This window comes from Chionomys nivalis, chromosome 9 (genome assembly GCF_950005125.1).
Source record: "Chionomys nivalis chromosome 9, mChiNiv1.1, whole genome shotgun sequence".
Lineage (NCBI taxonomy): Eukaryota > Metazoa > Chordata > Mammalia > Rodentia > Cricetidae > Chionomys > Chionomys nivalis.
In genome coordinates, this window is record NC_080094.1 from 53,727,182 (window position 1) to 53,753,455 (window position 26,274).

Genomic DNA, 26,274 nt, shown 5'->3' on the forward strand with positions numbered 1-26,274 from the left:
CCCCTGTTATCCTAGCTGTAGGAGGCTGAGTCAGGGAATCCTCACAGCAAACTGATTAGCTAGAGTAGCCAGATCAGGGAGCACTGGTTCTTATCTGAGAGATCCTGACTCTGTACAAAGTGAGAGCTACTGAGGAAAACAGCTGATGTTAACATCTGCTCCACACACCCATCCTTCTACATGTAAACAGATGCAGCACATGGCGAATGAAGAGTTTTGTTTCAAATAAATCCCTTTAGTGTCTGTCTGCCATTTCTTTTACAGGTTTTTTATTACCAGGATGTTAAATGCAGGGAAGAAATGTATGATAAAGATATCATCATGCTTCAGGTTAGATTTTCATTTCCTTTTTATATTTTTTATTTTTCATATATTTCTTATATTTCTTAAAATAAGAGGAAATACTGTTTGTAAGTTGAGTTTGTCTTGCCTTTAACTGAACATGGTAGCATAGAAATAGAATGAGCAATTTATTATCATCTTCAAAATTATTTTGTAAGCCGGGTGGTGGTGGCGCACGCCTTTAATCCCAGCACTCGGGAGGCAGAGGCAGGCGGATCTCTGTGAGTTCGAGGCCAGCCTGGTCTACAAGAGCTAGTTCCAGGACAGGAACCAAAAGCTACGGGGAAACCATGTCTCGAAAAATCCAAAAAAAAAAATTTATTTTGTAGTTTTCTGAAGGGATTATTAGAGACAAGTGTTCCTCCACTTAATACACAGAAATATGACTTTCAATTTCTTTCACAGATTGGAGCTTCTATAATGGATCCCAACAAGTTCTTGTTACTGGTACTTCAGAGGTATGAACTAGTCGATGCTTTTAACAAGACCGTATCCACGAAAGACCAGGTAAACAATGGAGATTGGTATGTGAATTAACTCCAAAGGAAATATCGTTGTCACAATTTAGTTATATTTTAAAAGCATCTTTTTTTTCATATTTAGTTAACCTTCCATATCTGGATTCTGCATCTACAGATACATCATACTAGGGATCAGATATTTTTTAAATTGTATCTGTACTAATATATAAGTTTTTTCCTCAAACAGTGCTATACAGCCACTATTTAGATGACATTTACATTTGTATTAGGTATTATAAGTGTATAGGTCATACATGGATACTACATCATTTTACAATGGACTTGAGCATCATTGGATTTTGGTGTCTTGGTTGGAATGTCCTAGATGTCTAGGAGCCATGGTGTATCTCATACTCTGGAACAACTATACTTCCAAACATCATATGTGTACATAGAATGCACAAATACACAAACATATGTACTTCTTTTCATTCTAGAAAACCTAGGCTCTGTATAGATCAAAAAAGAAAAGAGATGTCATTTAACATGTTTCCTTCAGAAAATAAAATGGCCAGTAATTTATTTGTTTTTTAAAGCAAAAGCTTTATTCTGTGTGTACCATTTTATAATTGTAGCCTGTGCTTAACAAAATATTATGGTAGGATTGTTTTTCTTGTAACTGAATAAAGTCCATGCTCAAACTCAGAGATCTGCCTGCATCTGCCTCTCAAGTGCTGGGATTAATGGTATGCACTACCACCCTCTTTATCATTTTTTTTTTATATTTGTTTATTTATTATGTATACAATATTCTGTCTGCGTGTATGCCTGAAGGCCAGTAGAGGGCACCAGACCTCATCACAGATGGTTGTGAGCCATCATGTGGTTGCTGGGAATTGAACTCAGGACCTTTGGAAGAGCAGGCAATGCTCTTAACCTCTGAGCCATCTCTCCAGCCCCCTCTTTATCATTTTTACATATCATTTTTTAATGACTGTATAGCAGTTCCATTGCATGCAGAAAGCATTATGCTTTTTGCTTTGTTTTGTTTTTCAAGACCGAGTTTCTATCTGTAGCTTTGGAGCCTGTCCTGAAACTCACTCTGTAGATCAGGCTGACTCACAGAAATCCCCTTGCCTCTGCCTCCTGAGTGCTGAGATTAAATTGTACATTACCACTGTCCATCCCAAGCATTATACTTTCGTCTTATTACTAAAGTTTTCCTCGTTTTGATATTGCAAACGTCTGTAACAGAAGTATTAAATACACACATCTAATTGTTTTAAGATACATTTTGTATGTAAATTTGATGAATAAAACTGCTTGATTTTTCTTTAGGTTCTTAGTAAGTATTGACAGATCGGTGCCTGCACACTTCTGACAGCATGAGGGTTTCATTGTCACCTCTGCATTGTTTTAATAGTTGAAGTACTAGCTTATAAAGTAACTCTGCCTTTTGTTTGTTTTTTAAGACAGGGTTTCTCTGTGTCCCTGGCTGTCCTGGAACTCACCCTGTAGATTAGACTGGCCTTGAACTCAGAAATCCACTTGCCTGTGCTTCATAAGTGGCTGGGGATTAACGTATGCACCACCACCTAGCAAAACTAACTGTCTTAAATTTATTAAATTCTTTGCTTTATTCTTCTAACTTAGAAGTCACTTACAAAGGCCCAAAGAATAAACTAAAGAAAGGAAATTAATTTTTAGTCACTTTATACTTCATGAAAAATAACTGATTTTATCAGTAGAACTTGTTTATGTTTTAGGGATGGGTAGTCTTATCACCTAGGACACCTACTCTAAGCCACTTTCTCGCTCTCCCAGTAAGACAGAAGCTGATAGTAGGGAAAGGAAAAGATTAGAATTTGTTTGATTTAGGACAAATAACAATATGGAGATAATGAAGAAAGTTACAGTTTAAGAGCTGTTATTGAATACTTTATGTGTCAGATGGAAGCTTTGGCACCTACTTATTGCTGTGCTCCGAAGAAAGCTCTAGTCTAGATGGGCCATGAGTCGAATTAAGAAATGCAGACTTGCAGTTTTGTAGTTCTTATGTAACTATTTTTTTTTAATTCTATAGGATTTGATTAAACAGTATAATACACTAATAGAAGAAATGCTTCAGGTCCTCATCTATATTGTGGGTAAGATTAAAATGTTTTGAAATGGAACATGATTTACCTTTTAGAGAATGTTAAATAAAATATAATGGGCAGTTGTCTTTTGTTATACATCTACATAAAATATCAGAGATTAATGTGACCAGTGTGATGGATAGATTTAGAAAGTTCTCTAAAACATGAACCTTGCATATTTTTTTCTCAGTATTGGAGATCAAACCCAGGGCCTTCCACATGTTAGGCAAGTGCTCTACCACTAAGCTAAACTACATCCCCGGTAACCTCTTAATTTTTATACTTGACTTTTATTGTTGGGCTTTGAAGGTCTAGGTACAAGTATCCTGACTAGAAATGTAGTTTTTTTTTTTTTTTTAAATTTACTTACTTTACATTCTGACTGCAGTTTTCCTTCCCTCCTCCAAGTCACCCTGCCTCCCCATCCTCTCCTACTTTTCTATTCAGAAAAGTGCAGGCCTCCCATGGTTATCAATAAAATATAGCATATTAAACTGCAGTAAGACTAAGTACCTCCTCTTGTATTAAGGCTGGGCAAGGCAACCTAATATGAGGAATAGGGTCCCAAAGCCAGAAAAAAAGTCAAAGACAATGCTGCCATTGCTAGAGTCAAACAGATGACAAGCTATACAACTGTAGCATATGTGCAGACGGCTTAGGTCACTCCCATGCAGGCTCCCTGGTTGTCAGTTCAGTCTCTGTGAGCCCCTATGGGCCTAGGTTATTAATCTACTTATTTAGTGCTAACATTTACATATGTACGTGAAATTTAAATATATCCTGGGTCCAAGTTAAATGTTTTAAGCATGCCATCCTTGCAAGTTACTTTGTGTAAATAGTAGAGTGAGAAGGATGGTGTGAGCTTCCTGTGTGGGTGCTGGGAACAAAACTTGGCTCCTCTGCAAGAGCAGCCAATGCTCTTAGCTAACGAACCACCTTTCGAGCCCCATTTCTGGCTTATAATGGGATGATATAAATAAGTAGAAATATTTGGGCTAGGAGTTAGATAATGAAGTCTTGGCCTTGCTTTCAGTTATTAAGAACTTGCTATATAATCTTTGAGTTTCAGATTCCTAATCCATACAGTGTGAAAGGAACCTACTCTAAGGTTGCTTCTGAGACTGTGATCCTGGGGGAGACCCCTTTGGTAAATATATATATATATATATGTATTTGAAAATTATAAAATTTACAAATATGAAAATGAGTTATTATAAACAAATAATTTAACAAATTCTTTATGAAATATGATTTAAAGAATATCTAACAGAATCTCTTATGGATATCATAGATCTTTGTATAGATGTTACAGTGTTTAGTGGTGAAAGCAGGTCATGAAGGCAGAGTGGAGGAGGATGAAGAAAGGAGACTAGTGGAAGGGACATGGGATAGTATGGGAGATGGATACAGTCAAAGTCCCTGATACAGTGAAAGAAACTGTCCTTACGAAACCCATTGCTCTGTTTAATGAATGTATGTCAATGAAAGCTTCAGTAGGACCAGAGAAGTGGCTCAAATCGGTAAAGTGTCTACTGCGCAGGCACGAGGACCTGAATTCACTTTCCAATATTCCTATAAAAGCTAGAGAGGGAGGCAGCACACACCTGTAATCCCAGAACCGAGGAGATTAGGATAGCAGGATCCCTAATGAGCAGGTTTGCCTGCAGGTTGGACTATATCAATGAGCTCCAGATGCAGTGAGCCACCCTATCTTAGGAATAAGGCAAAGAGCAAGGCCTCCAATGAAGACCCCCTGATACTGATTTCTGCCCCCCCATTCACATACCTAAACATGCATATATATATATATAAATTTTTTTATACAAATATACATTAAATATAGTAAGAGAAAACATACGCCATATGTTCAAATGTTTTAAGTCTTAAAGCAGTGGGCATTAGATATTATTGACACCAGCGACATTTCTGTAGTTAATATAGCAGTTTCTAATCTCTAATTGATAGGGTGTTCTGTTTATGTATTTGTAACCTGGGCCTGGGAATGTAGCTCAGTGGTAGAGTATGTGCCTAGCATGTGTAAGTACTGAACTTGATAAAGTAAATACAATTTTTATCATGTAAGCCGTTAATTTTATTTTTCAGTTTTTATTTTGTTCTTTTATGTATTTATTTATTTTTCTGTCTGTGTCTTTTCTTTCTCTGCCTGTGTGTGTGTGAGAGAGAGAGACAGAGAGAGAGACAGAGAGAGAGAGAGAATGCTGCTTGTCTGTATGTCTGAGTGAGTGTATGGGCACGTGTGTCTCTGTGTGTGTGTATTTATGAATATATGTGGAAGACAGAAGAGGGCATCGGTTCCTTAGAGCTGGTGCTTTTGAGCTACCTACCTTGTTACACAGATAGTGGGATCCAAACTCTCTATTATTGTACAAGAAAAGCTCTTAACCTCTGGGCCAGTTTTTCTGCCCTTTTTTTTTTTTTTTTTTGAGTTTTTTTGTTTTGTTTTCCCAGTTTGTTTTTATTTTATTTTTTCCTCTTTTTTCTTTTTGAGACAGGGTCTCACTATGCAACTCTGACTGACCTGGAACTCATTATGTAGGCCAGGCTTGCCTCCAGCTCACAGAGATTTGCCTGCCTCTGTCTCGTGCTTGCGGGTGTTAAAGGTGTGTCTCGACATTCCTGACCTTAATGATTTATTATTATTTTTTATTATTTTTAGTGTAGGTGTGGTATGTGTATAGGTGCCCTTTGAGTCCAGCAGTATTGGATCCCATGGAGCTGGATTAGCAGGTAGTTGTGAGTGTCCTGATACAGCTTCTAGGAATAGAACTTGGCTCCTCTGCAAGAGAAATACATGCTTAAACCTATTCAACCACCTTTCCAACCAATTGATTTGATTTTTGAAACCTGGTCTTATTCTGTGACCCAAGATGGCCTTTCAGTTGGTGATCCTCCTGTCTCAGCTTCCCAGAGCCGGTGCTACAGTTAAAATCAGGGCTGGATTCTCAATGCTGTCTCTCTCAATAGATAGTTCTTTGTCTGATTTTGGGGAAATATTGAAATAATTTTGATTGTCTGTTATAGACCTAATCTAATGCAGTGTTCTCGGTATAAGTGCATTTGTTAAAATAAAACTTAAATAGAAACCAATGAAACTTTCTGTTTTTGTTTTTCATCGTATTAGGGGAGCGTTATGTACCTGGAGTGGGAAATGTTACCAAGGAGGAAGTCATAATGAGAGAGATCACTCACTTGCTCTGCATTGAGCCTATGCCACACAGTGCCATTGCCCGAAACCTACCTGAGAATGTAAGTCTACTTTCCTTTCCTTTAAAAAAATTTTTATTTAAAATTTTTAATTATATGTATATGGGTGTTTTGCCTACATGTTTCTAAGTGTTCCACGTTCAAATTTGGTGTTCTTAGAGGGTGTTGGATCCCTTGGAACTGTAGCCATAGGCAGTTGTGAGCCAATGTATGGGAACTAGGTCCAGAACCCGGGATTCCTGTAAGGGCAGCCACTGCCCTTAACCACTGAGCCTTCTCTCTAACCACTAAGTTTACTGTTCAGTCCCTCAAGACTGGGAGAGTTTGGGTTTTTGTTGTTGTTTGGTTTGATTGGTTTGTTTGTTTTCTGTTTTTTCTTTTTCTTCCTTCCTTATTTCTTTTTTTAATTGGAAGTTGACTTCAAATTTCAGGAAAATTTGCTAAACAAAATGACCCATATTTTTATCTTAGAGTTGTAAAGCAATTACTTTTCAGTTTTTAGTCATATAAACTTTAGTTCCAGGGAAGTGCTCTTGCCATGTATTTCTGCTTGGAGGCTATTTATTCTGTTTTCTTTGCTTTCAAGGATTAGTAAAGCATGGACATGCACCTAATGTTTATGAATATGTAGTATATTACCACATAAGGCTTCTTTTTAAACACTGTGTATATAGCTGAATTGTAGAGTGCTTGCCATAAGGCCCTGGGTTAAATTAAAAAACAAAACAAAACAAAAAAGCAAAAATGAAGAAGTAAAGGAAGGAGGATGGGAGCTAAAGATTGTGTGTGTGTGTGTGTGTGTGTGTGTGTGTGTGTGTGTAGACATACATATACATATGAAGGTAAACTCAGAGAGCTAACTTCTTGTGATACTTATACATAAGATTCTATATCTTAATAAATCAATTCCCTACAACATATTGCCTCCATATGTAGTTTTAATAAATAGTACAGTTAATCTTTTAATTTATCATGTATAGAGTACCTCACAGTATTTAGAGATGAAGTTTAAAACGTATTTGCATTCCCAGTAAGAAACAAAAATTCATTACCTGAAGGTAACAATGTCAAAAATGTTGTTTCAACAGGAAAATAACGAAACTGGCTTAGAGAATGTCATAAACAAAGTGGCCACGTTTAAGTAAGTGTTTAATATCTGAGAGATAAACTGGTCTTTATTTTTATACCTGATACATTGTAGAAGATCTGAACTTTTCTATAAAGCTCATAGGAATAAGAATGCAGCAGACACTATGGGGGTTGGGATCTAGCAAGCCTATCCATAAAGAATAAAAATAAATTTAAAAAACTAAAAAAAAATAAAAGTTAAAAAACAAAAAAAAAAAAAAAAAAAGAAGGGGAAATCTTGTCCTTGGGAATGTAAACCTCAAACAAGTGGTTTCATCTTATGAAAGTTTCTGTCTCGCCGGGCGGTGGTGGCGCACGCCTTTAATCCCAGCACTCGGGAGGCAGAGGCAGGCGGATCTCTGTGAGTTCGAGACCAGCCTGGTCTACAAGAGCTAGTTCCAGGACAGGCTCCAAAACCACAGAGAAACCCTGTCTCGAAAAACCAAAAAAAAAGAGTTTCTGTCTCATTATCGTTATCATGGCCCTTCTTCTTCCTAATTCTTTATTTCATCTAGTGACCAAATCAGTTCTCTGCACCTATTGAAATATACTTTTTAGTACCTTCTTATGCAGCAGACACTATAGGGGTTGGGATCTAGCAAGCCTATCCATAAAGTTCAAAGTATAATATAACAGTCTTTGTCCATCAACATTAACCCATCTATTCCCTTGCTCATCATATACCCCGTGTATGTAGTCTTATACATTCCCATACTTTGTTTCCCTATCTTGGAGCTGTTCCTGAAGAGATAATCCTTGTCTTGTAGATATATAGAATAACATTATTATAAAAGAGATTGTGCAAAGCCCATATCCCACATAGCCAGCTACTCGAGAAACCCATCTATGCCTCAGCGGTGGCTAATATCAGTCTGTCTGCCACTGACCTCCAGGAAGCCTAGTCCCATGGGACACGTAGCTCCCGTCCGGCATGATGACATATGTCATGTCACACAGACGACACTGGAGTTGGTGTGGCAACTTTTTTCTCCTTTAGCAGTGGTTCATAATATTTTTAACTTAAGAACTGGATAGAAACTCAAAGATGTTAGGTATGGTGTGCTCTTTTAGGCGTGGTGCTTTTCCTACTACTGTGCTCAATAGAGGATTCCACACTATTGTTAAAACTATTTGCTATTAATGATTTGTTTCTCTACCATTTGAGATTTGATCCTAAATTATGTTGTGTACTGAAGTTTAATAGGCGCCTTTATACCCAGAGGCTTTAAAAGAAGGATGGAAATCTAAGTAGGGCACACTATCAGGCTCGGGTAGCAGAAAATAAACTTTCCCAGATTTGTTTGAATTTTATAACTATTGAGAGTACAATGTCACTGTTGTCAGCACTTTGCACTCAGTGTATGGTTTTTGTGTTATCATAGCAACTAAATTGATTATTTCTGAGAAATAATTTTTTTAGGAATCTTGAATTTTAAATCAGATTTTAGATTCTTTGTTTTCAATATTGTGAAATCAAAACCTGCTGTTCATTTCTGTGTTTTCTGTTGCTTTAGGAAACCAGGTGTATCAGGCCATGGAGTCTATGAATTGAAAGACGAATCACTGAAAGACTTCAATACGTACTTTTACCATTACTCTAAAACACAGCACAGCAAGGTAAGAAATAAGCCTGAAGGCCTGTATGTTTTTCTGAATCTAGAAAAGGAGTTTCATGGTGGTTCCTGTTAGTAGAGAGGGTGGTTACTCATCCAAGAAAATCAGCAATCTAGTGTGTCAACCACATTTAGGTTTTCTTGTCTATACCAAAAATGTCCTCTAATTTATAGTTGTTCCAGGAGAGAATAGTTCAACAGCACACCTTTCATTTGAGTCACACGTGTCGCTTTTCTTTAGAATAGTTCTCCTTCCTCCCTCCCCAGTGACTATTCTACAGAGGATTGGCACATAATTTCTATTGTTCGTAGGATAGATTAGTTTAGGTGATGGCTCATTTTGTTGACATTTCTTAAATTGAGTAATTTTTTTTTTGGTTTTTCGAGACAGGGTTTCTCTGTGGTTTTGGAGGCTGTCCTGGAACTAGCTCTTGTAGACCAGGCTGGTCTCGAACTCACAGAGATCCGCCTGCCTCTGCCTCCCAAGTGCTGGGATTAAAGGCGTGCGCCACCACCGCCCGGCCTTAAATTGAGTAATTTTTAACAAAGTGGGAGAAGGAGAAAGCTGGATGCTCTCAGCATCGTCTTGCTTGTTTGCTGGCATTGTGAGAAAGGCTACCATGGCTTCCTCTCATGATCACCTGAAACCAGGCATGAACTGGGCGAGATGCTGTGCCCTCTCTCATAGCAGTGGAGTCTAATACAGAAGCTTTCATTTAATAAAATAATTACATATGAATATGAGTAAAGATAAAAGTTACATACCGTCATGTGGGTTCTTGTACAGAACAGAAACTAGGAAGCCTTTCTGACCAAAAGAATGGGGCTAAGTTCTTTCTTTTTTATCTTTTTAAGTTTTTGTTACATTTATTTATTATTTACTGGGGTATGGGTATACATCCAGAAGTCTCTTACTCCTTCCATCATTTGGGTCTTGACCCAAGTCTTACTAGGTTGCAGGGACCCTTTGCTGGCTGAGCCATCTCACAACTTGGGACACTGGCTAGGTTCTTAATGAGAATCATACCATACTCGTCTTACAGTGTCCTTCCCTAGGACAATTTTTTGGTTTCTAGTCAAGATAATATTTTGAATACATTTTTTTTTTTTTTTTTTTTTTGGTTTTTCGAGACAGGGTTTCTCTGTAGCTTTGGAGCCTGTCCTGGAACTCCCTTTGTAGACTAGGCTGGTCTCGAACTCACAGAGATCCGCCTGCCTCTGCCTCCCAAGTGCTGGGATTAAAGGTGTGTGCCACCACCGCCCGGCTTTTGAATACATTTTAAATTAGTATAAAGTACTTTAGTGGATAGATCAATCTATTTGTTTTCAAGCAGTATTCTTTTCGTTTTGTGCTTGTTAAACAGTGTATGTAATGGTAGTTGTTACTTTTGCTTTAATAGGCTGAACATATGCAGAAGAAAAGGAGAAAACAAGAAAATAAAGATGAAGGTAAAATCGAGATTCTGAACGGATACATTTGGCTGTTTTCTGTGGGTGTTTTATTTTGTTGATTTGAGGGGGACAACTAAAGAGCTTCTTTGTGTTTACATATTAAGATGTGGCCAACATAAATGAAAGTGTTTTAAATTGTAAGCAAGTCGAATTTATTTTCAGAGACTGGTAGAGCAGTTTACATTTCCTTTGATATTGATGTTTTTAGTGCTTTAAAGTAGAAGTAAATCATGTTATTTTGCATTTAAGCTATTAATTTTTATATTTGCAATTACGTATGTTAGGGTAGCCCAACTAAAAATACCTGTTTGTCTCTCTTCCCCATTTACTCTGCTTCCCTAATAGCATTGCCACCGCCACCTCCTCCTGAGTTCTGCCCTGCTTTCAGCAAAGTAATCAACCTTCTCAACTGTGATGTCATGATGTACATTCTCAGGACCATATTTGAGCGCGCAGTAGACACAGATTCTAATTTGTGGACAGAAGGGATGCTCCAAATGGTATGTTTATCTGAAAAACAATTCCTGGGTTAATGTCAATCAGAACCCTATCAGAAACACATGCTATTTAGGAATCATTAAAGTGGTTGAACTGTGGCCTAAGTTTCTTTGTTGATACATTCTCATGTTTTTATTATCCCTAACATATTTTCAAAGATCTCTCTCTCCCTTTCTCTTTCTCTCTCTCTTTTTATGTCTTTCTCTCTCTGTCTCTCTCAGATGCCCTCTAATGCTCTATGATTACTTTCTGTACAACAGCTCTGTTGTGCTAGGGGCACTTAACCTTCCACTCCCTGCCCTTTGCTGTGCCCTCCCCTGCAAAGCTGCTGGGAAGTAGAATCCATTTGGTTGATGAGTTCTTTTGGAACATAGTTTTTTCCTATGCTATCTTAGGTACTATTCTCCAACTCTATTCAAATAAAGCTCCTTCTTCTGAGTTATGGGGAAAAAAAGACGTTTCATCATGTTAGTAATAAATCCATATCCCATTGCATCATGCGTTTTCTTCTTTTTTTTTTTTTTCAAATTTTTATTTTGTTTTTTCCTAGACAGAGTTTTCCTGTGTCACAGTGGCTGTCCTGGAACACACTGTTGACCAGGCTAGCCTCAAACTCAGATTCTCCTACCTCTACCTTGTGAGTGCTGGGATTAAAGGAGTGCATCACCAGTGCCTGGCGCATCATACTTTTTATAGGCATCTATTTGTTTATTTTGTTTGCTTTGGTTATGGTGGTGCTGGGGAATGATCCCAGTATCATGAATATGCTAGACAAGACCTCTACGTAGCACAGGGTGGACTAAAACTCCTTATGCCTAGGCTAGCTTTAATCTTGTGTCAATTCTCCTGCCTCAGTATCCTGAGGGCTGAGATTATACTTATGAGGCATCATACCTGACTTCTTGGAACTGCTAATTAATAAATTTCTTTTTTTTTTTTTTTTGGTTTTTCGAGACAGGGTTTCTCTGTGGCTTTGGAGCCTGTCCTGGAACTAGCTCTGTAGACCAGGCTGGTCTCGAACTCACAGAGATCCGCCTGCCTCTGCCTCCCGAGTGCTGGGATTAAAGGCGTGCGCCACCACCGCCCGGCATTAATAAATTTCTTAATCCTGCTACTTTATGGTAACATAAGCACATAAAGGTATTTGTCATTCCTGATTGCATGAACATCTCATTATATAGGTATACTGTTGTGCATTTAATTTTTTTCTTATTAATAGATATCAGGTTTGGATTGGGAGTTTTATTATAACAAAGACTATTAAGATGAGCATTTTTTATGGTCAGTTTGCTTCTTTGCTTGTGATGGCTTCTGTTTATGTTGTTCAGGCTGGTCTTGATTTTGTGAACTCAGGTAATCCTTCCACCTCAGCTTTCCAGGTACATGAGATTACAGGTGTGCACCACCCCTAGTTTACAGTGAGCATCCTTGTATAAATAATTTTGCATACATAAATGAGTATATTTGCTATACCAATTCTGAGTACACAGTCTGTTCCTTTACATTTTTAACTGATGTTGTCACCGTGATTTTTAAAAATGTAAAGCTCGTTAATTTTCACACTATCACCAGTGCAATAACAACTGACTGCTTCCAAACACTGGCAGCTGTGTGGTTTATACTAAACTTCACCTCCCCCGACCTGTTTAGTTGTTTGTTTTTTTTTTCCCGAGACAGGGTTTCTCTGTGTAACTATCCTTGTTGTCCTGGAACTCACTTTGTAGGCTAAACTGGCCTCAAACTCAGAGAGATCCACCTGCCTCTGCCTCTTAAGCGCTGGAATTAAAGGCATGCGCCACCACCCTGGTGAGATTTTTATCACTTTTTAAGTGATACTATAAGCTGTCTCCTTAATCTGAGGCATTTTTCATAGTATTCATGATTTCTCTTTCTCTTGACCATTTGTATAAATTTTGTCTGATTTTGTTTATTGTTCTCTTCCTCTTTGGGTTATTTATATCAGTACTGCCAGTTAAAGAAGGAGCCCTTCAGAGACCCTGTTTTCTTCCTCCAGGCATTCCACATATTGGCGCTGGGCTTGCTGGAAGAGAAGCAGCAGCTTCAGAAAGCTCCTGAAGAAGAAGTGATGTTCGACTTCTACCATAAGGCTTCAAGTATGCTACAGCATTATTTCCCAACAAATGTCTAGCTAATTGCCAGTTTGTAATTCAAAGTTATAAAGATTCCCTATCGCAGGTGTTTTTACTGTATGTGTGGTTGTAGTATGTCAGGAGTGAAGTGAGTCTGAAAATGTTTCTTTTTTAATCTTGAAAACTAGCATAGGTTTAGATTAAAATGCTATTACATTAAGATAGTTTTGTTCAAAGAGCATTTCTGAAGCATTGATTATAAAACCAATAAGTATAAGCAAAGTAACCACATTTTCTATATACATGAGTGCCAATTAAAGCATGATTAATAAAAGCTCGGAGACTGATATAGGGGTTCAACCTGAAGACCAGAAAGCAAAGCAGTCAGCTTTGTCTCCTACCTCAACCTCAGTCCGAAAAAGTGATCCTGCCTCCAAGAATCTCAGAATGAGACTGTGTCTGAGAGCCATCTCTTCCCAGTCTATAATCCTCTCTAGGATTAAAGGCATTCACCACTACTGCCTGGTTTCTATGGCAAGCTCGTGTAGTCACTGAAATTAAAGGTATGCAATATTGCTGCCTGGTCTATAAGGCTGGCCAGTGTGGCTGTTTTACTTTTCTAATCCGCAGGAAAGTTTTACTTATAAGTAAAATACAAGTGAAATGCCACAACATTTCCCCCTTTTGTCTAAAATAAAAAAGAAGACTATAACTAATATAAGAAAAACTATATACAATAAGTATAATAACTATATACAATACATACAGGCAATAAATATATCAACAATGTCTAGTCCATTTGCATTTGAAAAATTCAGAGAATTATCTATCCTATCTTGGTGAGTCCAAAGTCTTATACCTAATTCACTTTTTATTATAACTTGCTTTCTGTGTATTGAAAATACTGTTAGCCTTCTTTGCATATGAATATAATATCTTTCCCTTGAGTATCTCTGCAGTTGTTTTCATCATGGGCTTTGTGTAGACAGTGAGCACAGAGGAAAGGCAGGAGCAGACTATGAAGGGTAGCCCTTAGTAGTACCAGTGGGTGATGCAGAGAGAGTCTTTCTCATTCTGTTGTTTAGTCATGTCATCACAGATTCTTTTAAAAAATTAAATGCTGAGCAGTGGTGGTATGTGCCTTTAATCCCAGCACCTGGGAGACAGAGGCAGGTGTATCACTGAATTTGAGGCCAGAGGAAGTTCCAGGACAGCCAAGGCTACACAGTGAGACCCTGTCTGAAAAGATAGAACAAAACAATAAATAAATAAATAAATAAATAAATAAATAAATAAATAAATAAATAAAACTAAGGTAGCAAAGGGACTGGCTGGCAAACCTCAATTATTGTGTGAATGGTAGGCACTAAGAATTATAATTAGTACAAAATTATGAATTTTAATTCTCTAAATATACTTTTGTATTTTAAAAAAGGATTGGGAAGTTCAGCCATGAATGCCCAGAATATACAAATGCTTTTGGAGAAGCTCAAAGGAATCCCCCAATTAGAAGGCCAGAAGGACATGATTGCATGGATACTCCAGGTATGTTGCAAAAGTAAACTGGTTTAATATAGTTATGTGTTGCTTAATAACAAGAACACATTTTGATAAATGCATTATTTAGCTCTTCTTCCTTACTTGAATACCACAGAATGTACTTATGCACCCCTAAATAGTTTGTTGCTTGTTGTGGCCTTGATACAGTCAGTAAACTCAGTACAAAAATATAAGGTGTGTGAGGTCGCTACTGGTATAACTTTGCACACTGTTTTACCTTTGTCAGTAGAAAGAACATAATCAGATTATAATGAAGACAACATTGTGAGGGCGGAAAGTAGAGATCAGTGGTGAATGTGTTTTTAACATGTGTGAGTCCTTGATTCAACCCTCAAAACCATAAATAAATAAAATTTACAGTATGATACAGTGAGCACATAAAAAGTACATATAAGTAATATGAGACTGCAGGTTATATTCAGGAATACACACACATACACACACACACACACACACATACACATGTAACAACAATACAGAAAAGAGCCATCAGTTTGTAAAAGAACAAGGGAGGAGTATTTAGGAAGGTTTGGAGGTATGAGAGGAGAAACAATTTAATTGTAATACAATTTCAAAAATAAAAAAGTCTAAAAACTGACAATCCTTTATTTTCATTATTGAAAATTATTCACTATACATAGCTGTGTAATCCATGCTACATGTGACCATATATAAAATCTTCTATTTGCTGATAAAATTCATGTCCTGTGTTCTCTTTCCATTTGTAAAGCCATTTACTGTCAGATATATCACAACTGTGGTTTTTTATGCTTATAGTAATGCATTTTCTTTTCTGTTTCTCTGGAGTTACTTTTAGTAATGAAAGATATTCTCAATTATGTCATTATCAGCTGCATGCTTTGAGTGATTACAATATGCCATGCTGAATTCAAGACCCCAAGCAGCACGAAGAGCTTTCTTTCATGGTGCATATACCATGGTTGAAGTATAGATAATTTGTATTTTTTCGAGACAGGGTTTCTCCGTAGCTTTTGTAGACCAGGCTGGCCTCGAACTCACAGAGATCCGCCTGCCTCTGCCTCCCGAGTGCTGGGATTAAAGGCGTGCGCCACCACCGCCCGGCTGAAGTATAGATAATTTGAAATCATCAGGATAATCCAGTAGGATGAGAGAATAATGAGAGGTCTTTGTCAGAAGGTGAAGTTAGAGCGGAGACCTGGATCCTTCTAGAGCCAGTGTTCTAAGACTCCAAGGAGTATTTTAGAAAAGGGGCCAGTGTAAGAGCTCAGAAGCGGTCCAGAGTAAGTCCAGTAGGACTGTACATAAGGAGAGGCGGCAATGTTGGAGGGGTAACGGGGGCTAGATTGTGTTCACTTCATAGGTCAGAATAAAGTGGTGTATCTTCATATTGAGGACATTAATAAAAATATTCCTTTAAACTGAGTTTGTTGGTATGCTATGTAATCCCTGTTATTTAGAAGGTTAAGTTAGAAAAATCACTTGAGCCCAGGAGTTAGAGTTCCTATCAAAATTTACAAATAAATTTGTGCTACACCTCCCATCCCAGACAAACAGCAGACTGCACTCACTCAGCTGATGGCTCACAAATCAGCAGTATTGTCATAGTCAGGGTCACTTTTTCAATTTTTTTAAAATACGTATCTGTGTAGCTTACCACAAAGATAAGCCATCTTATCTCTAAAATGGCTGAATCAGATTAGTGATTAGTCTTCCTGGTCAGTTCAGCCACTTAATGTTTCATCTATTTTCACAGATGTTTGACACAGTGAAGCGATTAAGAGAAAAATCTTCTTTAGTTGTGGCAACCACTTCAGGCTTGGAATCCATTAAGAATGATGAGGTAACAGCACTGTGACAATGTTACATTTATCTCTGTCTTTGAATAAAGAGTCACTTTCTTCTTTAGGAGAAACTGTTGGTGGTAAAATATGTGAGTTCTGTCCGTCTTTTAGTCCTCTGCTTTGTACTGCACTTACTATGCTCATTAGGATGGGAATATTTTACAAAATTAAAGGACCTTGATGTACAGCGGGACTCCTAGAAATACCCTATTATATTAATTTAAAAACATTAAAATAAAATTTAAAACATTAAAAAATTAGGGTATGTCTCAGTCAATGGCAGTTCATAATTTAGTCAACAGTATTCATCTATTAGGAAGTATAAAATAATGGTACATCTTAGATTCAGTGAAATTAGATGTGTAGGTCATGATTTTCCATGTTTTGAATCATATTTTGCTAATATTGAATTAATTAACTAACATTTAACTATTAGAATATTCTTTTTGGTTTTTTAAATTTGTTTGTTTGATTTTCAAGACAGGATTTCTCTGTGTAACTGCCCCTGGCTGTCCTGGAACTCTCTCTGTAGGCCAGGCTTGTCTCGAACTCACTGATACCCGCCTGCCTCTTTTCCCAAGTGCTGGGTTTAAAGGCATGCGCCAGTACTGCCTGGCTGTTTTTTTATTTTTTTTGAAACAGGATCTCTCTATGTAGCCCTAGCCCTGACTGTTCTAGAACTCTCTGTGTAAACCAGGCTGGCTTCAAACCCACAGAGACCCACCTGCCTCTGCCTCCCAAGTGCTGCAATTAAAAGTATGCACCACCACATATATCTTAATTATTAGATATTCTTTTTTTTTTTTTTTTTTTTTTTTTTTTTTTGGTTTTTTGAGACAAGGTTTCTCTGTGGTTTTTGGAGCCTGTCCTGGAACTAGCTCTTGTAGACCAGGCTGGTCTCGAACTCACAGAGATCCTCCTGCCTCTGCCTCCCGAGTGCTGGGATTAAAGGCGTGCGCCACCACCGCCCGGCTTATTAGATATTCTTAGTTGAGATATTAGCTACTTTTCTTAAAAGAAAATACTCTGTACATAAGTTAGTGTATGGTAGAGCATTTGCCTAACATGTGAAAAAGCCTGGGTTAAATTTTCAGTACTTGTAGTAAGTAGGTCTCTAAGTTATTTTTACTTTCTGGTTTTAATTTTGTTAGCTCATATGCATATAGAATTTGACCATTTCTTCTAGGTTTTCTAGCTTTTTGGCAAATAAGTTTCCAAATTATGCTCTAATAATGTTGTGGATTTTATTGAGTCCGTTAAATAACACCCTTTCATTGTAATTTTGTCTTCACATTCTTTCTTTATGTCACATTGGCTAAGGATTTATCAGTGATACTTACTTTTTCAAAGAACCGACTCTTTCTTTAGTTGATTTTATGTATTGTTCATTTAGTTTCCATTTTGTTAATTTCCTCCCTAACTTTTAAATGTCTCTCCATCTCCTGGGTTTGGGATTGGCTTAGTATTGTTTTTCTAGAGCCTTAAGGTGTATCAGTAGATTGTTTATTTAAGATGGTTGTTGTTGTCGTTGTTTTAATATAAGAATTTATATCAATAAGCTTTGTTCTTAGGACTGCCTTGACTGTGCCCCAAAGGTTCTGGAACTTTGTATTCTCATTATCATTTAACTCTGGGAGTTTTAAATTTTCTTTTCTAATTTCTTCAATAGTCCACTATTAATTCAAAAATATATTGTTAAGTTTCCAAGTATTTTTGTATTTTTTGTATTTTTTTTCTTGTTCATTTCTACTTTTATTCCATTGTGGTCTGATACAAAGAATTTATTCTGCTGAGCATTGGTGGTGCATGCCTTTAATACCAACACTTGGGAGGCAGAGACAGGCGGATCTCTGTGAGTTTGAAGCCAGCTTGATCTCCAGAGAGAGGTCCAGGACAGCTTGAGATACACAGTGGAAACTCTGTCTTGAAAAACAAAACAACAAAAAATAAGCCAAAAGAGAATTAATTAATTAAAGAATTTAAGTACTGATTTCTGGCCTATGATGTGATCAGTTTAGGAGACAGTTCCGTATGTCTCTGAGAACATTCCCTGTCTGTCAACTGTATATTCTGTATTCACTGGCTAATGGCGTGTTGTTGCTCTGAGGTTTCTTATTTTTATTCTGGAAGACCTATTTAAATGTGAGAGTTGGGTATTAAAGTCCCACACTATTGCTGTATCAGGACCCATGCATTCTTTTATGCTTTTTGGTGTTTCTTTTACAAAGTTAAGGGCTCTAATAAGTGTTTATCATTGTTAAATCTTCTTGATGGATTGTTCTTTCTTCTTCTCTTATTCTTCCTTCTTTTCTTCTTCTTCTTCTTCTTCTTCTTCTTCTTCTTCTTCTTCTTCTTCTTCTTCTTCTTCTTCTTCTTCTTCTTCTTCTTCTTCCTCTTCTTCTCCTCCTCCTCTTCCTCCTCCTCCTCTTCTTCCTTCTTCCCCTTTTTCCCCTTCTTCCTCTTCTTCCTCCTTTTTTTTTTTTTTTTTTTGAGACAAAATTTCTCTATGTAGTTTTGGAGCCTGTCCTGAAACTCATTTGTAGACAAGGCTGGCTTTGAACTCACCAAGATCTGCCTGCCTCTGCATCTGAGTGCTGGGATTAAAGGTGTGTGCCACCACCTCCCGGCTAATGGTTTGTTCTTTTATTAATAATATGTAGTAGCCCTGTTTGTCTCTCCTAATTGCTTTTTATTTAAAGTCTGCCTTATCAGATATAATAACTGCTGCATCAAATAAGGGATATTCAATCTGGATTTGAATTTTTAATAGAAGCTCTTATCTAATTTTGGTGTTACTTAATATTCAGACTACTCATGATAAAGAAAAAGCAGAACGGAAGAGAAAAGCTGAAGCTGCTAGGCTTCACCGCCAGAAGATCATGGCCCAGATGTCCGCCTTACAGAAAAACTTCATTGAGACTCACAAACTCATGTATGACAATACATCAGAAATGCCAGGAAAAGAAGACTCCATTATGGAGGAAGAGAGGTAAAACAAAACAACCATTCTTCTGAAATCAGGTTTTCCTAAATATATTAAAATGGGAACAACAAAAATAGAAACCATCCCCTTATTTTCTATTCATTGGTATTAGAATTGTAGATGATGTGAGCTGCCATGTGGGTGCTGGGAATTAAACCTGGGTCCTCTGGAAGAGCAGCCAGTGGCTTTCACCTCTGAGCCATCTCTCCAGCCCCCATATATTTAGTTCTATATCTTGTTTTCGCTTTGCACATTTTTTTATGTTAGCACACGTAGATCTATGGTATAGATTTTGCATCATTTTCTTTAAATTTCAAGTTTTTAAATATTTTTAAATACTACTCTCTTTTGCCGATTTCTGTGGAGGCCTTTGCTCCTTCTTTAAACATTATTTCCCATATTTTTTCCTTATTTCTTTAACATATAAGGGTTAGCCATAAAGAAGTTCTCAGTGAAGCCAGGCATGATGGTGCATTTCTGTAGTCTCAACACTTGGGAGGCAGAGGCAGGGCTGCCACAAGTACAAGGCCAGTCTGAATTATACAGTGAGTTTCATATCAGTCTGGCTGCATAGTGAAACCCTATGAAACTCTCAACAAACAAATAACTTGAAAAGCAAAAGACATTCTCAGTGTTGATGAAGGCACATTTCTCAATCTCTTAAGTTTAATTTTTTTGTCTTAATTCCTTTTCTTTTACTATCTTAATTATAGCTATATTGCTATATTTTCAATTGGAAAATCAAATGGTAGGGATAAATCTAAAGTTCCTTTGGATACTTGATCAAATCCTATTTCCCTTTCTGCCCTCTGTGGTTAAGTTTTATATGCATAACCCTGCATTGAAGAGGTTAAAAGAAAGGTTGAAAGTTCAGGCTAGTCTGAGCTACACATAAGGGAGACTTCATCTCAAAAACGAAACAGGTTTTATGTATATATGTCAGAATTTTTTATTATACTATTACATGCAAATATCTGTAGTCACAAAATTATATGGTTGTATGTTATTCAACCTTTTGTTTGCATAAATGATATGTACTTAGGATGTGGGCTACATGTCACTGCTTAGCAGTACCCTTTGAAAGCTATGTAATGCTCTATATTATGCTAATTCACTTATACTGATGAGCATTTGGGTTGTTTATAGTTCACTGAGTAATACACCATATTTTAGGGAGCTTCTTGTACAGTTTTGCAAGCCTCTGAGGCCAAGTTACCTGGGTTAGTTTAATCTTGGTGGTGTTACTTACTGATGATGAGTTCCTAGGTCTGCCTCTTAGTATCTTTAGGCTCACTTTCTCCCTCTGTGCAAATGGAAGTAACTACAGTACCTGCCTTATGTTTATTGTAAGAATTAAAGTGAAAAAAAACATAAAATATGTGAAACAGTGTCTAGCATAACAAACCATTATAAATACTTGCTTTTATTTGATTTTGTTATTATCAGGGATATCTGTAGCTCATAAAGATTGCTGCATCATTAAGATTTATTAAAAATTTAAAGTTTTGTAGTCTTAATAGCTACTAAAATCGAATTAGAAGCCTAAATGTCTAAGGAGAGGGATTAGACAAAAGCATTATGGTTCTACAGTAGCAAGAGTAGCTCTACGCAGCTGTTTAAAATGTTTCTGAGTAAATCTTTTTTTTTTTTTTCGGATTTTTCAAGACAGAGTTTCTCCATAGCTTTTTGGTTCCTGTCCTGGAACTAGCTCTTGTAGACCAGGCTGGCCTCGAATTCACAGAGATCTGCCTGCCTCTGCCTCCCGAGTGCTGGGATTAAAGGCGTGCACCACCACCGCCCAGCTCTAAGTAAATCTTAATACATGACACAAAAATCTGTATATTTATATTTATACAAAATGTGTATTGTAAATAGAAAGCAAACTAAGAAGAAATAAACAAGATTATTAGTGAGTACCTTGTCAATACAATGCTTTTTTATATTTTTATATATTTTACAGAATTTCTTTGATATGTGTACTACATATTTATTATTAAAAAAGAAATGGCCCCAATTATCTTGATATAGTAAATTAAATAGCATTATATACATACTATTCTGTATTTCTCTGTGCACTTAGAACAAACTGAACTTTCTAGTTAGAAATTAAGTGCTTAAAGCCAGAAAACTCAGGGTTACCTTTATTCTAAAGGTAATATTGCCAAGTATAATTTAATTTTTATTTATTTACTTGAAATCTTCCAAAATGTAAAGACAATAACCTAAACATATGTCCTAATTTCTGGTTGTTCCTTTTGGTAGCACTCCAGCAGTCAGTGACTACTCTAGAATTGCTTTGGGTCCTAAGCGGGGTCCAGCTATTACTGAAAAGGAGGTGCTGACATGCATCCTCTGCCAAGAAGAACAAGAGGTGAAACTAGAAAACAATGCCATGGTATTATCAGCCTGTGTCCAGAAATCCACTGCCTTAACCCAGCACAGGGGGAAGCCCATAGACCTCTCAGGGGGTATGTACTGCTTATTTAATCTACTTTCAGCCATTTGTTTTCATGCCTAATTCTATGTAATTAGAATAAAAATAAATGTTGACAGAGGTTCAGCAGTGAGATTGTATGTAAGTTCTGCTTGGTTATATCACATATTTGTATGTGACATAGATTAGGTTCTTGCCATGTTGACTGCTTGGCTTTTTTATTAGTTTTGATTTTTGTTAGTTCTTAGTCACATTGTTCAGTCATCTTTTTTTGGTTTTATTTTATCTCGCTGAACCATTTGAAAGTAGATTGCTGGCCTCATAACAGTTCATCTCTAGGTATTTCTGAATGCATTTCCCAAAACTGAGGACAGTCTATTATATACTTACCACACCATTACCATACTGAAGGAAGGAATATCATATATCATTTTTGTTTCTATATCTGTCTTCAGTGGGGAGGCATATTTTTTAAACAAAGATCTAAACATATATCTAATATTTAAACATACTTTATGAAGTTTTTTTTAATTGGGCATGGTAGCTCATGCCTGTAATCCCAGCACATGGAAAAGTAAGGTAGGAAGTTTTACATTAGATGGAGGTGAACCTGGCCTACATAGTATGTTCAAGGCCAGTCTAAGCTACACAATGAGATAATGTCTCAAAAGCAAAGCAAAGTAAAAGTGTATTTTAGTTGGTTTAATGTAGACTATTTCCTTGCCCCCTTTTTCATGATAATAACTATTTTGATAAATGCAGGCTAATAATTTTATCTAATGTCTCACATTGTGCATTTATCTCTCTGCCTTATGATTAGATTCATATTAAACATTTACTTCATAAGATTTTAATTAGGTAACACATCATACTTACCAGAAGTTGTCTGCTTTATGTTTTAAATTCCCTTGAAGTAATGATGATTATAAACTAACATTTATTAATATTTGACATTATTAAACCCTGTGTCTGTTTGCTTACTATATCTCACAACAACACCTTATAAATGAAAGGCTGAGACACAGAGGTGTTAACTGGCCTCTTAACATTGTCATTTATAGGGGTCGGAGAGATGACTCAGCAGTTTAGAACACTTGCTGCCCTTGCAGAGGACCTGGGTTCTCTATGATGGCTCACAACTGTCTGTAACTCTAGTTCCAGAGGGTCCAGTGCCCTCTTCCAGCCTCTTGGGAACCAGGCATGCTCATGCTACAGACATACATGCAGGCAAACACACATATAAAAATGAATTTTTATAAGTAGTTATGTATTCAAATTATCATTAAAAGTACAAAGGTAAATTTGTTCTTGAAGCATAAAAAAGCACTTCAGCCACCAATCAGCTTGAACCTATTGTTCTGAATTATAGCATAAATGAATATAGAGTTGTTTAATCCATACAAATTTTAGAATTTGTAAGGTCTAGCTGCTTTCCTCCTTTTTTCACACTATTAGGAAAATGTATATTGCATATTACTACCAGTGCTATACTTGGACATTCTTTTTTTTTTTTTTTTTTTGTTTGTTTGTTTTTGTTTTTCGAGACAGGGTTTCTCTGTGGTTTTGGAGCCTGTCCTGGAACTAGCTCTTGTAGACCAGGCTGGTCTCGAACTCACAGAGATCCGCCTGCCTCTGCCTCCCAAGTGCTGGGATTAAAGGCGTGCGCCACCACCGCCCGGCCTACTTGGACATTCTTAAGAAATACAATTTTGTGATTAGAAATTTTAGATCTGAAAACTCTTTTTCTCCATTCTTACCTCCTTAACTCAAGAAAACATAAGTACATATCTCTTATTTGTGTCTTTCTGAACCAGAAATCCTGGACCCTCTTTTCATGGATCCAGACCTGGCACATGGAACTTATACAGGAAGCTGTGGTCATGTAATGCATGCAGTGTGCTGGCAGAAGTAAGTTGTCCCTCTGACATGTTCTTGAAAGAGACTAGGAACACACCACAAAAAGGCATGTTTTCTAATGTCTTCTGTTTCTCTTACTAGAATATTTAAAACAGTTTTAATTACTAATCCTTTTTGCATTGTGCTAATTATATTTTTATTTATTGTAAATCTTAGGAATTGATGTATAAAATTCCCATCTTAGTGTTTTCAGGGATTAGGAGTGTAGCTTGTTAATATAGCATGCACTTAGCATGCACAGTGTGCTGCCCTGGTCAGCTCCTAGCACTGAACATGCATTTGCTTCCCACAAACTAAATAGTATTAACACTGTTTGCTGCTAGTCATGCAAGAGAAGCAGTAATATTTATTTTAAAAATATCAAAATTCAGGCCAGGTGGTGATGGTACATGGCTTTGATACCAGCACCTAGGAGGCAGAGGCAGGTGGATCTCTGAATTTTGAGGCCAGCCTGTTCTGCAAAGTGAGTACCAAGACAGCCAGTGCTATTACACAGAGAAACCCAGTCTTAAAAAACCAAAAAGGAGCCGCGCGGTGGTGGCGCACGCCTTTAATCCCAGCACTTAGGAGGCAGAGGCAGGCGGATCTCTGTGAGTTCGAGGCCAGCCTGGTCTACAAGAGCTAGTTCCAGGACAGGAACCAAAAAACTACGGAGAAACTCTGTCTCAAAAAAAAAAAAACCAAAAAGGAAAAAAAAAATTTTAAAACACTAAAAAGTATCTTTGCAGCCAGGTAATGGTGATGCATGCCTTTAGTCCCAGCACTGGGGAGGCAGAGGCAAATGGACCTCTTGAGTTCAAGGCCAGCCTGGTCTACAGAGCCAGTTCCAGGAAAGCCAGAGCTACACAGAAAATACAATATGTTTGTATTGAAATAAACCAAACAAACAAAAATAATAACTATCTTTATAATGTGAAAAATTCTGGTTTTATCTTGAGAAAATGTAAAAATTTCAAAATGTAATTTCTGATAATTTTTCATATTATTTACTCATTTGCCATCAGATTCAAAACATCATTTTCTTTTTTTTTTTTTTTTTTTTTTTTTTTTGGTTTTTCGAGACAGGGTTTCTCTGTGGTTTTGGAGCCTGTCCTGGAACTAGCTCTTGTAGACCAGGCTGGTCTCGAACTCACAGAGATCCGCCTGCCTCTGTCTCCCAAGTGCTGGGATTAAAGGCGTGCGCCACCATCGCCCGGCTCAAAACATCATTTTCTATTGAAAGCCCTTAGTGATGTACATAACCATTGGGAGTCTCTAGTTATGTCCTTGCTGTTAAAATGGGGGACGAATTAAGATTCAGCAGAGTTTTCAAATTTGTATCTGCTGTTTCTAGTTTATCTATAACCCAAAGGGAATTCTGTTTCTTCTAGAATTATAACATGTACTTTTGCATATAAGTTCTAAAGATACTTATTAAGTTCAAAATTCTAACCATTTTTATTTAGAGTAGATCAAAGCCATGTGACTTGTTCTAAATGGACCTGCATCTTGAATTTTGCAGGTATTTTGAAGCTGTACAACTAAGTTCTCAGCAACGCATTCATGTTGACCTGTTTGACTTGGAGAGTGGAGAGTACCTGTGCCCACTCTGCAAGTCTCTGTGCAACACTGTCATCCCCATCATTCCCGTGCAGCCTCAGAAGATCAACAGGTGCGTTCCTTTTACCCTTTGTTCAGGTACTTGTTTTTAAACTGTCCTTAGCTTTTAACTTGCTTTTTTGCCAGATTACTGGCTTTCTGTGTCTTATAGGTGTTGAGTCAAGCGGTGGGCCACGTTGGGCGCCACTCTGTTGAGTCAAGCGGTGGGCTGCTTTCAGGCTGCCCCGGCTCCCGCATGGCTAGCTTATGCCCCAAAATAATTACACGGAAACTGTATTCTTTTAAACACTGCTTGGCCCATTAGTTTTAGCCTCTTATTGGCTAGCTCTTACATATTGATCTAACCTATTTCTAATATTCTATGTAGTACCACGAGTTGGCTTACCAGGGAAGATCTTAACCTGCGTCTGTCTGGAGTGGGAGAATCATGGCGACTGACTGACTCGGCTTCTTTCTCCCAGCATTCTGTTCTGTCTACTCTGCCTACCTAATTTTCTGTCCTATCAGGGCCAAGCAGTTTTCTTTATTAATTAACCAATAAAAGCAACAGATAAATACAAGACCCACCTCCATCATATAGGGACTAATACAATTCTCATTCCATAGCTTGCACTATGCTTGCAAATAAGATTAAAAGCTCAGGTTTTGGCATCAAAGAGAACTAGCATGTTCATTTACTTAAAGCAGTGTGTTATGCACTTGTCTTTCTACAATCAAAGCTGCAAAACCTCAAAGATACAAGTCCTATTGGAGATCTGTACCAAAAGTTAATGATAAAAATAAATAACAGCATTATATGAATCATATCTTTGAATAATGTGTGAGCCTTTAAAATTTAAATTAGTTTATATTTTTTGATTGTCTGAAAATGCAATTTAACAGATATCACTAGTTTTTAATAATTGTTAGAACATTTCATTATCTACTTCTATATTCTTACTGTTCTACTGATGATAACAAAATTGTTATCTTAGACAGGCATGAATTAATGCCTTTAATTCAGTAGATTGA

General features: G+C 37.1%; 1 protein-coding gene across 1 annotated transcript in view; it reads left to right on the plus strand.

Annotated features, from left to right (window-relative positions):
- The window catches only part of Ubr1 (ubiquitin protein ligase E3 component n-recognin 1), a 136,890-nt gene that overhangs the window by 64,332 nt on the left and 46,284 nt on the right, over positions 1-26,274 (plus strand). The window contains exons 18-32 of the mRNA XM_057780438.1: positions 265-330; positions 748-849; positions 2,887-2,950; positions 6,084-6,208; positions 7,255-7,307; positions 8,809-8,911; positions 10,308-10,356; positions 10,705-10,859; positions 12,872-12,971; positions 14,383-14,492; positions 16,243-16,329; positions 19,138-19,319; positions 21,576-21,781; positions 23,562-23,655; positions 25,166-25,315. Coding sequence (XP_057636421.1) covers positions 265-330; positions 748-849; positions 2,887-2,950; positions 6,084-6,208; positions 7,255-7,307; positions 8,809-8,911; positions 10,308-10,356; positions 10,705-10,859; positions 12,872-12,971; positions 14,383-14,492; positions 16,243-16,329; positions 19,138-19,319; positions 21,576-21,781; positions 23,562-23,655; positions 25,166-25,315 — 1,646 coding nt within the window. The remainder of the gene's footprint in view (positions 1-264; positions 331-747; positions 850-2,886; positions 2,951-6,083; positions 6,209-7,254; positions 7,308-8,808; positions 8,912-10,307; positions 10,357-10,704; positions 10,860-12,871; positions 12,972-14,382; positions 14,493-16,242; positions 16,330-19,137; positions 19,320-21,575; positions 21,782-23,561; positions 23,656-25,165; positions 25,316-26,274) is intronic.